The 12,200-nt window shown below is 50.6% G+C and overlaps 3 protein-coding genes across 3 annotated transcripts; 2 read left to right on the top strand and 1 right to left on the bottom strand.

Annotated features, from left to right (window-relative positions):
• Positions 1 to 1,078: 1,078 nt before the first annotated feature.
• CEL6B (1,4-beta-D-glucan cellobiohydrolase CEL6B) lies at positions 1,079 to 2,300 on the top strand (the record flags this gene model as incomplete). The annotated part of the gene is made up of 2 exons (XM_032031769.1): positions 1,079 to 1,778; positions 1,837 to 2,300. 2 exons carry the CDS (start codon positions 1,079 to 1,081, stop codon positions 2,298 to 2,300), a joined length of 1,164 nt encoding a protein of 387 aa, XP_031893103.1.
• Positions 2,301 to 2,493: 193 nt separating this feature from the next.
• CYP7B1-4 (25-hydroxycholesterol 7-alpha-hydroxylase) lies at positions 2,494 to 4,291 on the bottom strand (the record flags this gene model as incomplete). Its single annotated transcript, XM_032031780.2, has 4 exons — positions 2,494 to 2,714; positions 2,767 to 3,230; positions 3,283 to 4,044; positions 4,095 to 4,291. 4 exons carry the CDS (start codon positions 4,289 to 4,291, stop codon positions 2,494 to 2,496), a joined length of 1,644 nt encoding a protein of 547 aa, XP_031893104.2.
• Positions 4,292 to 7,829: 3,538 nt separating this feature from the next.
• Positions 7,830 to 9,962, top strand: CGGC5_v005080 (Heterokaryon incompatibility protein 6, OR allele; the record flags this gene model as incomplete). The annotated part of the gene is made up of 1 exon (XM_032031791.2): positions 7,830 to 9,962. One exon carries the CDS (start codon positions 7,830 to 7,832, stop codon positions 9,960 to 9,962), a length of 2,133 nt encoding a protein of 710 aa, XP_031893105.2.
• Between the last annotated feature and the right edge of the window lie 2,238 nt (positions 9,963 to 12,200).

The following is a 12,200-nucleotide window of genomic DNA, read 5'->3' on the forward strand; positions in this document are numbered from 1 at the left end:
CGAGACATTGGATGACTTTTGCCGAGCCTCTGTGCGTGCAGTTAAGGTTGCCATTAAGGAAGTCATTCGCGACCGATGTCACACAATTGGTTGCCTTAACGATAACGAAGGAAATCAGAAAGGCCGAGCACCGCCTCCGGCGAATACTTGCTTGATTTTTTTTTTTTTTTACCGTAGTTCAAGACCGATTAACTCATGTTTTAGAATTGGTGAATACGCAAGGCATAGGAGCAAAAGATTCATGAACTTTAAAAGTATCACAGACCTCATCTTTCTCCACGATTGTTAGGTGACACCTCAAGGCACGAGGATTCTCACGTGCACTCGGGGGCATTGCTTTTCGCGAGTAGATCGGCAGAACTTCGCAAATCTTCTGATCATCTGGGTCAAACCTCTCGGCTGGATAATTGTGAGATTCATTAATCTGACACCCGAAGCACGCCAGTCTCAATACCTCGCTTCCAGATTTGCTGACTGCCAACGTTGCACTAAACGTCAGTCCAATCAAAAGTGGCAAGCACCCATATTGCCTATGAGGCCAGATTTGTACAAGCAAGCGGCTCGGCACGTGGCCCATATTTGGAGTTTCGGAGCGGAAGCCGAGTATTCCAATCGGGGTTCTTGGCCACGCGCGGCAATTTGTGCTCTAGCGAACCAGATGCCGGACGCTAACACGGGACGGCAGCCGGAACCAGAAATCTGTTCATTGCGAGCAATATATCTCTCACAATGACCTTCCCCAGCTTACCCCAAGTCTGGCGCCATGGGTCTGGTGGGGCGGTGATCATGGCCTTAAGAGGATTCTCGGACGGAGACGTCTCTTCAAGAGCCTCTTGGCTGTGCAAGACCGTTGCAATGTGATGAGGCGCCTTTGGTTCCGTTCCTGAGATGGTGATGGAGGCTCCGTTACTAGAAGGAAATGCCATCAATTGCGACTCGGCCATGAAATCTTTAGGGTATAAAAACCACCTCAGTCGCGCTTCTTGATAGTCATGATTTCGTCTCCGTGATGAGCCTCTTAGCCTGGTGCTAGATAAAATTTCGCTATTCGTTGAATTGTCTTTTGCCTCGCTTGAAAATGCATTTCGCTTCAATTCTCACTCTCCTCTCCGCGCTGGGCGCTGTCTCGGCATCCCCTCGCTGGGGTGTAAGGGGACACCACTTCCGTCGCCAGGGCTCCATCACCAATGACACGACAAACCCCTTTTCCGGCAAGAAGCTTTATGCCAACCCCGATTGGGCCGAGAAGCTCGAGCAAACCCATGACGCATTCGTAGCCAAGGGCGACAGCGAGAATGCTGGCAAGGTCCGCACGATCCAGAACATAGGCACCTTTGTCTGGGTGTCCAACACCGCCAGCCTGGTCAACATCGACACTGCCGTTGAAAGAGCTCGTGCCATCCAAAAGGAGACCGGAGAAGAGCAGATTGTCGGCCTGGTGTTGTACAATCTCCCTGATAGAGACTGCAGCGCTGGGGAGAGCGCTGGTGAATTCAGTAGCGAGGAGAACGGATTGGAGCTCTACAAGGAGACGTACATCAAGCCTTATGCCGAGAAGCTGGCTGCCGCGAGCGACTTGACATTTGCAGTCGTGCTTGAGCCTGATTCTCTGGCAAACCTGGTTACAAACTTGGCTGTCGAGTTCTGTGCCAAGGCTGCACCGGTGTATGAGGAGGGTATCGCCTACGCCATCTCCAGCTTACAGTATGACAATGTCCACCTTTACATCGATGCTGCTCACGGAGGATGGCTTGGCTGGGACGACAACCTCGCACCTTGTAAGTCACTGACCTTAATCTACACACCTTGGATTTTATTGCTAATAAAATCTCAAAGCGGCCAAGCTCTTTGCCAAGGTCGTCCACAAAGCCGGTAACAACACCAGAATCCGTGGTTTCTCGACCAACGTCTCCAACTACAACCCCTTCAGCGCCAACCCGCGCGCCAACTACACTGAGTGGAGCAACTCATGGGACGAGAACCACTACGCTCTCTCCCTTGCCCCCCATCTTGAAGCTGAGGGTCTGCCGTCTCGCTTCATCATTGACCAGGGCCGTGTTTCCAACAGCAGGGAGGAGTGGGGTGAGTGGTGCAACGTCAGCCCTGCCGGCTTTGGTATGCAGCCCGGCACCCCAGTCAACAATACTCATATCGACTCCATTGTCTGGGTCAAGCCCGGTGGTGAGAGCGACGGACGCTGCGGACTTGAGGGTGCTCCGAGGGCCGGAGAGTGGTTTGACGAGTACGTTCAGATGCTCGTTGAGAACGCAGACCCCTCTATTGTTGCAAGCAAAGTCTAGATGCTTGGGTGGATCGAGAACAGTTTGCAGGATGGAGAAAATCAGCGGAACAGGCCTAAAAAAATAAGCAATTCTCTTCATGTCAATTTTTTCACAGACGTACATACACAATTTAGAAGCTTCCCTCCCCAGTTCTCCTAGACCTTTTCCAAAGATGTACCCCTGTAATTACCGATTTCCTATGCCCATCCGGCTACCACAATCTCTTCCACCGGATCCTTACATCACAGTCGGGAGGCACGGCCGCGTTCAGGAAATACTTCTCGTTATCCTTCGCGGGCCGGTCAGACTTCCTCCCGTCCATGTGAGTCCATTCCAAGATCTCCATGTCAAACTTCGTGACTAGAGTCGCGACTGTGAGCAGAATCTCTTGCTTGGCAAAGTGACGTCCCGGGCACATCGAGACCCCACCACCTACTCACAAGTCAGCTCTACTCTGTATATCTCAAAGATGGAACTTGCATACCAAACGGAAAGAAGTCACTTGGCTTTCCTGCCATGACAAACATCTTTTCTATCTTCACCTCGCCTGTGATTTCATCAACTTTCTGGATGTGCCTGACATGACGCTCGGCCCAGAACTCCGATGCAGGATGGCCATCTCTAGCCCAAACGTCGTCATCCTGATGTCCAAGATTCGTTGGCGCCTGAATTAGAGACCCTTTCTTCAAGCGGTAGCCGTCCAAGACCGTGTCTTCCATGATCTCCCGGGTGATCCCGATAGAGACGTGTAACCGCATGCACTCGATGTAGACCGACTGTAGCAATGGCGACGAAACTAGCTTTTGACAGTCAAATCCTCGTTTCCCAGTTTGGGGGTCAACCAACACCGCCTCAGAGGCCTCGGCACGGACTGCGTCAAAGAGACCCGGGTCTTTGAGAAGTTCCATGATGAACCACGTTGTGACGGGCACAGTGTTCGAATTGACCCTGCGATGCATCAGTTCAAAAGTCATACAGCATATGCTAGAAGCAATCGTACGCAAAGATCGACATCGCAAGAAACCCTGCACGTGTTCGCATCGTCATGTTCTGGTCATAAGTCCACTTCTGAAGATCGCGCGAGTAGCCGCAGCCGAAAGTCGGTTCCCAATACGTATCTGTGCCCAGTCCATTCCAATCAAACTTGTCAAACTCCTGATTCAGGAACTTCTCCGTCATCGCGAGGAGCTTGTCTCGCTCTCGAGCCGGCTTCGGGTTGATCCATTGCGGGAGGCCGTTAAGAACCTGGTGGGAAACACCGTCAAACTTCCAGAACTGGTCGATGAATCCCGGGTTGATCTCCAAGAGTCTAGTGCCGGCGAGTGACTTGACCGCACTTTCTGCCATGTCTTTTCTCAGGTACTCAAATACCCGAACCGTTGACCACTCTCCCAATGGCTGTTTCTCCAAAGCCTCGCCCAGGAAGTCGATATACTTACTGGCCAGCTGGGACGTGTTCTCAATGATGGAAAGGTTCTTGGTGGTAATTTGATGTAAAGTATGCCAGTAGCGCTGGTCCTCGGACACGTTCTCAAATCCCGCCTCTGGAATCTTCAGTCGGCCCGTTTTGTCATTGGCAAACCTGGCGACGTCTTGTTCAGGTGACCCCTGGAGCTTTTTCAAGACCATGATTACAAATTTGTCAGAGCTCATGGCGGTCGACTTTCGGAACATTGCTTGGACTTGCTGGCCTCCCTTGATGAGATACACGCGTACCGGACCAAGACGAAGTTTGACGATATTCTTAGATCTTAAAGCTTGGCTGCGCCTCGTTAGACATGTCCTCACTCGTAATTCGAGTGATGATGATACCTTGCGCGTTGCATAAACGCCCTGGAGTTCGTCATGTACTGGAACGTGTTGCTCACGAAAGGGATAGTCTCAGCCATCGACGGCGGGTCATCTTTGCTATCGGAACGGACAGTCAAGAAAATCAACGGTAGGATAATGATCAACCCGGCGAGAACCAAGTGGTTCATCGCCAAATTTGGCAGGACTTCGGACGACATCGTGATCGGGCCGTACGTGGTTCTCTCTGGAATTCAATGTTTTTCATGATTCGTGCGGGGTCAATAGATTTACAGCCATGTCTCAAATACGGATACGATAATTAGCGAAAGTCTGGGTTACACAGCGTATCACATGATATGTAGACCGTGGTTAGCGAAAACCTACGACCGTAGTAGCTGTTGTTAATTAATTAGCCGCTACAGGACGTCGGGTAGCGGCAAAATAGATCAGCTTGCCACATTCTCAGCAGTGAGGCACAATCAGTGACACTTTCGACGGCTGAGCTGAAGATATTGCACGCGTCTCTCTGCAAACAAATCCTTAATGTTCAATGCACAAAATTGTCAAAAATGTACCACTTCTCCCCGAGGTGGGCTCGAACCACCAACCTCCAGATGACCATCTTAGTTGTCGTGAACAACCAATTCTGATCGTAACAGTCTGACGCGCTAGCCAATTGTGCCACCGGGGATTAGGTAATGCGTTGCTTGACGATGGAGTCAATTGTCGGCTGCCATATGGATCCGATCGAATGGAGTGGAGCGAAGCTGATGGGGCGTTTGTCATAGACGTCTACCGATCTGTTGGGCGGGACCGACCGCAAGTCAAAGAAGGGTCTTAATTATAGCGATGCGTTATATGAGCAGTTCTAAATCGTAGAAGCATCTTGTGAGGTTGAAGCAAAAAGGAAGCACGTTGTTACGGTCAGCTATCCGACAGTAGGGTCTGCTAACAGAAGCTGGAGATTGAGACGTAATAACAGTACACTTGGTCGTGGTCTGGGTCATAGGTCGTAGGCTAACAGTAGATCAGATCTTCAGAGGCTAAGGTGATCAGTCTTAGACTCAACAAGTAATTCGCAGTGAAGGTAAGCTGAGAGTATCCTGAGGATGAATACTAAGTTGATTGCTGAAGAGCTATGGAAGTCTGACCATGAGCCAGGCTCAGGGTCATACTATATATATAAGTCTTATATGAACAGTTCTGCTTGTTCATGAGCGCTGTGTCCCTTGTCACTATGAGCGCTCATTCTAGAGTGGGATGAGCGCTCATTCTAGTCTCCACTGAGCGCTCACTGTGGGTCCCTTATCTATGCTCATTCCTTATCATCACGTGACCTGTACCATAGTTCTTCCGTTCCTGAGTGAGTCCCTGTTGTTCCCGTGATCCTGCAGAGTACAAATGTCCTGTCCTAGCCGCCCGACGCCCGAGTGGGTCGGTTAACTGTTATCCATGCATAACGGGTCGTAACATAATAACCCATTCAAAAGAGGCTTTGCAATAGCAATAGGCCATAACCCAGTATATTTCCAGCCCACTTTGATGTTGCTGACTGTTAGACCAGCCAGCCTTGCCTTCTGATAGCATGAAATGAAGAGCCTCTTGCCAACGACGGTAGAATCGTTCCACTGAGTGAGATGCCCCAGCTCCTTGCGATAGGCTGACTTTACAGGCCCAAAGACTGACTGATCAAGTGGCTGGAGGACATGGGAGGTATGTGGCGGCAAGAATAACAGATGAACATTATAGGTATAGCATAACCACATAAAATCTGTTGTTGTATGGCTCCCATGACCATCCAGGATAAGGAGTCTGGCCTGAGTAGGCTCAGAGGGTTTAGTCTGTGGGAGAAAAACCCTCTGTAACCATTCAATAGCAGTAGCATCAGTGGTCCATCCATTCTCTGTTGCTGTAAACTCCCATCCCTCATATAGATCAAGATCTAAGGGGAACCACTGCTGCTGGACTGTCTTGCCCTTGTAGATAACCAGTGGATGAAGTGCCTTGCCCTCAGCAGAGATACACTCAATAATAGAGACCCAGGCTCGTGATCCAGGCTGTTTTTTCCTCACTGACTTAGTCTCTGCCCTGCCTGGTACTAGCCCATTATCTCCCTTGCCCTCAAGGATGCCAGTCTCATCCATGTTGTATCGGTTGGCAGGTTTGATGGCTTGGATGCGAGGCATTGCGAGATATTTAAACCAATCCCTGATAACCTCAGTAGATGCCCCATTAACACGCCTTGAATCAATGGAACGACTTCTCTGGACCTTTATAGAAGGATTCCTCCGCTTAAAGCCATCTACCCATCGCTTGCCTAGAGGCTGGGTATCTCCCATCGCACGAAGGATGCGCTGGGCAAACTCCCTCAGCTGTGAATGGGTTGGCGCAAGCCCAAGATCAGCCTGGACTTGTACCCAGCTAGCCAGCTTAGCCTCCTGGCTTGCAGATAGCCTCTGGAGGTCTTCAAATGCATCTCGCTGTTACGAGCGGGTCAGGGCAACCAACTGTGGCACAAAGCAAAAGCTTCGATAATGACAAATCCGTTGTCATTGTCCCCTGTTCTGCACTATATAGTTACGAGCCTACAGTGACCAACTGTAGCGGTCGTAACACTCGCCTCTTCTGGGTGCCGGATAGACGGTTCTGGAGGGTGGTGAAGGGGATGCCATATGTCACGGTCTATGGACCGGTGTTCGGCCTTCGGCAAGACCCTCAGCCACGACTCATTGGACCCACCAAATCCAATGGCGCATTTGCTAGAAGGTTCAAGGAATATCGACAAGGTCAATGGCAAGGTTATAAGAATGCCCAGGAAATAGGGAGGATACGGTTCTGTTTCCTGTTCTTCAAGAAGATTTATTGTACTCGTAGTAGTAGGCTAGACCAATGGCATCGACCTTGTCCTAGACCCTTACACCATAGATTTTAGATGCTTGGCGTATACTGCTGCCGCTGGTAACAGCGTCAATCGCCCGATTGATCTCAAACTCGGTATATTCAACCATAAGGCCATAAAGAATAGGTGGTAAAAAAATGAAGTTATTTGAATAAAGACTGCAGAAGTGGTGATAGTTATATATGAGGAGGTTGGAGGTGGCTGGGGGTGGAGATGCGTGATCGCAAAGTGGGGGTGATCGGAAAGTGGGTGCTTTGACTTAAAGCAAGAAAATCATAAAGAAGTTGGAGAAGAGCTGTTGTGCCGGTTGATGTTGTGTAAAGCGCTCAGGTTAAAAACCTCGGAGACTCAACCATACTCTTACTTCTAAGATAATCTAGCCGACTCGAAGCACCCCAGAGGCATTTGATGTGTCTGGTGCGAATATTTTGAGCATTATTGTAAGATGTGGAAGCGACAAGCTAAGATGTATGGGCAGACAAACTGCCAAGCCATGCTGAGTTGAAGTTAAAACCTGGCCATATCAGCCGGCCTCTACAACAATGCTCCATCACCATGATCCTTTGCAGTCCAAGGAAGCGTCATCTTCTATAGCGCCAAGACTGCATCCAATCAGGTGCGAAATACTTGCCGAGCAGATCCTGCGCGAAGGCGCAGTCTTACTTGCATAAGCGTGCTTTCTGCTTAAATCATTGGACCAGTGAAAAGTCGGGCGGAACCCGTCCCACAATGAATCCTCCAAATTGCAAAACGTCTTCAACAATGTGCATGTGTTCTTCCTGATGTTCGCATTGAGTCGCATGGCAAGACTGGTTCGACAAAAGCAGTTCCACCAGATCCCAATTGCAAGGAAAGCGATGTACCACTACGAGCCACTACCATCGCCGCAGTTCATCCGGCTGGTGAACATCATCCGCGACGACTACAGCCAGCATGGATTCTCTGTCCGTTTGACGACTCACTCCCTCCACGACTTACCGCCATTTTGGGCGCTCTCTTATACATGGGGCTCTCCGGATTTTCAAAGCGACGACCCACAGGATGAGAAAGCGGAGGGAAAGCGTTTCAGCATCAAGTGCAATGGGAATGATATGGAGATTGGCGAAAGCCTCTACGACTTCTTGCGACACATGAACGAAGAGATGTTTGCTGCATCAGATCCCTCTGGCCCCCAAATGTATTCAAGGCCTTCCACAAACTCTCGGCGCTTGGTCTTTCCGGAGAGGCATTTCAACTTCTGGGTCGACGCTATCTGCATCGATCAGCAGAACGACGACGAGAGGTCAGATCAAGTGCAGCTGATGGGAAAGATCTATCAATCCGCAAGTCGCGTCATTGCGTGGTTTGGAAATACGGAGCCTAACGATAATGTCAACTGGGTCATCAACAGCTTTGCGCCAATGATGCTGCATGTGTCACGATCTTCGTCAAGACCTAAAGTCATCCAGCTGTGCCAGGATACCGGTCACGAATTGAATCATCCCAAAGCCGAGGAGCTGATAGGCGCAGGGGTGTGTGCGCGCTGGCGTCGGTCATATTCAGACTTCTTTTCGTTCTTTGTGAAGAAGAGATGGCTTACCAGGGGATGGGTCGTCCAAGAGGCGGCAATACCAGAGCCGCACACTGTGGTCTTGTTGTGCGGCAGAAGTCAGTTCTCATGGACAAGCATCAACAACTTCGCCTCGTTCATTCTCAATGTGGGCTGGGACGACACACTCGAGGCAAGTCTCAATGAATCTCTACCAGAGTGGAAAGAGAGGAAAGGAACCATCGATCGTCTCTGGAATCCGGTTTCAACGTCCCTACCAGACTTCCAAGCAGAGACTATCAATGACAGTATGGTCGACTGGCAAAACAGGCGCTGGGGCGCAGTCGCTGATGAGGAGGTGCGACATGCGGAGGTCTTGCACAACTTTCACCGATTACGATTCTATGAGTTTCAGAACCCGTTGGACCACATCTACGGCACCCTGGGCTTGATGCCCCTGATTCTTGGACCTAAGTACCCTCTCGGAGTGACCCCGAGTTACGATATTTCCGTGGAGCAAGCTTTCACCGACGTTGCGACGTGGCTGATCCCGCGTCTGCCCAACTTGGATATCCTAGGTCTGGCAGGCCTTGCCTTAGGAAGAAACGGTGCCCTGCCCTCATGGGTGCCCGACTTTTCTTTTCATGGCCCGGCGTGTCACACGTCTTTGCAGAGGGCGCGCCAGATCAGGAAGAAGTACGCTCGCTGGTACGGACCGCTCGACGCCACACGCACGACGAGCCTATTCGAATCCCCGAAGCCGTTCGCTCGTATTGAGGGATCCAGACTGAGACTCAAAGGCACTCGCATCGATAACATCAAGAAGATACACAAGCTACATCACGATGACCAGGGAGTCCTTTGGAACGTCTCCTGGATCTTGGACTTTTGCAGTCGGAATGACGCCTACATCACTGGAAGTGAATCGCCAGCTGAGGCCGTTGTGCATACACTTAGCGCAGACATTAGGCCAAGAGTCATATTGAAAAAGGACTACAAAGAGCGAAGTGAGGATTGGGTTAGGGACTGCATAACATATAATTGGCTGCTAAGTCAAGATAGTAAGAAACCGGTTCTCCCCGCGGGAGTTAGAAATAGAAACCGGAGGAAACCTTTCATGACCGTAGACGACGCTCTGGAGAGGGGTTCTCAGGATGGTTTCCGTTCTAGCCTGATTGACAATCACATCACCAAAGTCATTGATTTTGTCACTCCCGGACGGCAGGTTATCATCACTGACGGAGGCTTCCTGGGCCTCGGGCGTGCCGAGACGCAGGTTGGAGATGAAATTTGGCTCATCCGAGGTGGAAGGATGCCGTTGATTTTAAGAAAGTCAGGCAGGACGGGTGGGGTTGGTGAGGATTACCTCCTGATAGGGGAAGCATATATCCACGGGCTCATGCATGGAGAGATGATGAATGACAGGCTGAGACAGAGTTTCCAGGAGGTTGTGATTGTCTAGATAAACCTCCAAGAACTTATATGCAGCGACAGAAATGTTTCTTCACATCCCCCTTCATGCCAAGCATGTTCAAGAATCCCGCTATCGGATGGGTATTTGATGAAAGCGCGGACATCACTCAAAATAGTCCGCGTCTACATTTGGGCAAAACATGCAACCCACGTTACCCAAAACAGGTGGCTTGAGGTCAGCCCCAGGCCACACAATAAACTGCTTCGTGTCATGCGGCGGTTCTTTTCACAGAGCGACGTTCTGCCAGAGAAGAGGTCAGTCAAAAGTACGATTGACGAGCTTTGATTACTCACCGGTAAAACCAACACTCGGCACCTTGTCTCATCCGGATTGATTTAGTCTCCGTTTGCCACTCGGACGCCATAATCACGAACTCGTCTGGGGGATAGCAATGAGTGATGCATTTCCCTCTGTACTTGGGTTCTTTGCAGAATGAGACGTAGTGGCATTTTCCTTCCTCGCGTTTCTCGATGGTTTCGTTCCCATGAAGCTTTCCAAGCGCCGTGCCTGTTTCGGTAAGTTGCCGGGACTCGGACGAAAAATCCGGGGCGAAGATAGTATAATCTGTCACGGTTTTGGCGCTGACCCTGAAGATGAGGGTGATGATAATTAGTAGTCGCATGAGCGTCGACAACATCGTCAATGGCGCGCAATTGTCGTGATGCGAGAGGCATCACTTTCAGGGTCTGCGCTGAAAAATGTCCTTAGAGTGCGAGAGTCTTTATACTCCGCAACTACATGCGTCGAAACCAGTGATGCAAGGGCGTTTAGCTTAGATCAAAGAACGAGGAATGCACTGTTTCACAGCATGCTGGCCGTTGCCCAAACAGGACTTGACCAATGGTCCAATGAATCATCCTGTTAACTGGCAAGACTTGTTTGTTCTCGAACTCACACAGCTAGTCTCAGCAGAACGACTGACCCAGGCCTTGATAGTTCTTGGTATAATTGCTTGGAATAGATAGGCCGTACTCCTGTTGTTTGAAATTCGAGGTAAAGAAGTCACGGCCACAATTCAAATCGAGACGCGGAGTGAAGTCGGAGTCATGAGCAACCTGGCGAATGGACCATCGCTCCATCAAGTAACAATTTTTGACTTGATTGGGACCAAAACAAAGCAGTGGCTTTGGCTCAAGTTGAACGTTTGCGGCACGGTAGTTCAGGCACACAATCATGGACATGACTGAGTTACAGTTGCTTGGCAGGAGTTGCAAGATGAAGAGCCACAGTTGAGAATAGCGCCGAAATGAGTTGGTTGGGCAAGTTGCAACAGTAAGCCTTGAATGTCGCTTTGGGGGCCAATTTCGCAGGTCACAATAGAGATTGAGGCAGCTTACCCCAGATTTTCGGCCCTGTAAGCCGAGAGTCGCTTCGAAGACGGGGCCACAAATGGAGCTGCTAATCTTTTGACATCGGTTGAAGCCCGGCTTGGCCCGACATGAGTCTTGACTGACTGTCGGGAAACGAATGAATCAATCTTCACTGTCATTCGTATCAGTGGCAGTTGACTATTGTTTTTGCTGCAAGTCAATCATCTGGTTGACGGATTTCATCCCGTCGGCAAAATGTCACCTCTGCCAAGCCGGAATCATGGCAAGTCACCAGCGCCGGGTTGAATTGGGCCCCGCCGCACCCGCGACGATGTCCTGCGACGCGCCCACGAGACGATCAGGAGACGAAATGACACCAAATGCGCGTGGCGGGGTCTCGAATACTCAATTGCTGGCTCGCGCGGCAAAAACACCAGCAAACGTCGATGATTTCCCCCTCTTTGCGGCGACCTGCTCATCTCCAATTTCCTTCTCTGCGGGGACCTTTTGCCATTTGCCATTGTTTCCCGGCTCGTCGAGTAAGATGGCTGCAAATCCGTACTGTTTGTACGGACATCGAAATGAGGCGCTCTGTCACGCTCAATGGGTGATGCCCCTTTTGTGCAAGTGTGCGGCGCGGCGGTAAGATGACAGCCATGGTTGGGCGTCCTTTACGAGGCGCCACGCCGCAACGCCGCGTTCAAAGGAACCGGAAGGACGCAGCGCCATGGCTCGATTGAGTCGATTCATTGAAAGAAGGATGAACAAGAATAAGTGAGGAGGATCGAGGAGGATGGCTTGAAAATTGGCTGAAGGCTGGACGACCAGTCACCGCGCGTGGGAGCCCGAGTATCGGGAATCGCGCCCCTGCCGGACGCCCAATAGCCCGGCCGTACGCCTGTCTCAACGGTCCGGT

Source organism: Colletotrichum fructicola, assembly GCF_000319635.2.
Source record: "Colletotrichum fructicola Nara gc5 chromosome Unknown KSG_Nara_v1_contig03, whole genome shotgun sequence".
Classification (NCBI taxonomy): domain Eukaryota; kingdom Fungi; phylum Ascomycota; class Sordariomycetes; order Glomerellales; family Glomerellaceae; genus Colletotrichum; species Colletotrichum fructicola.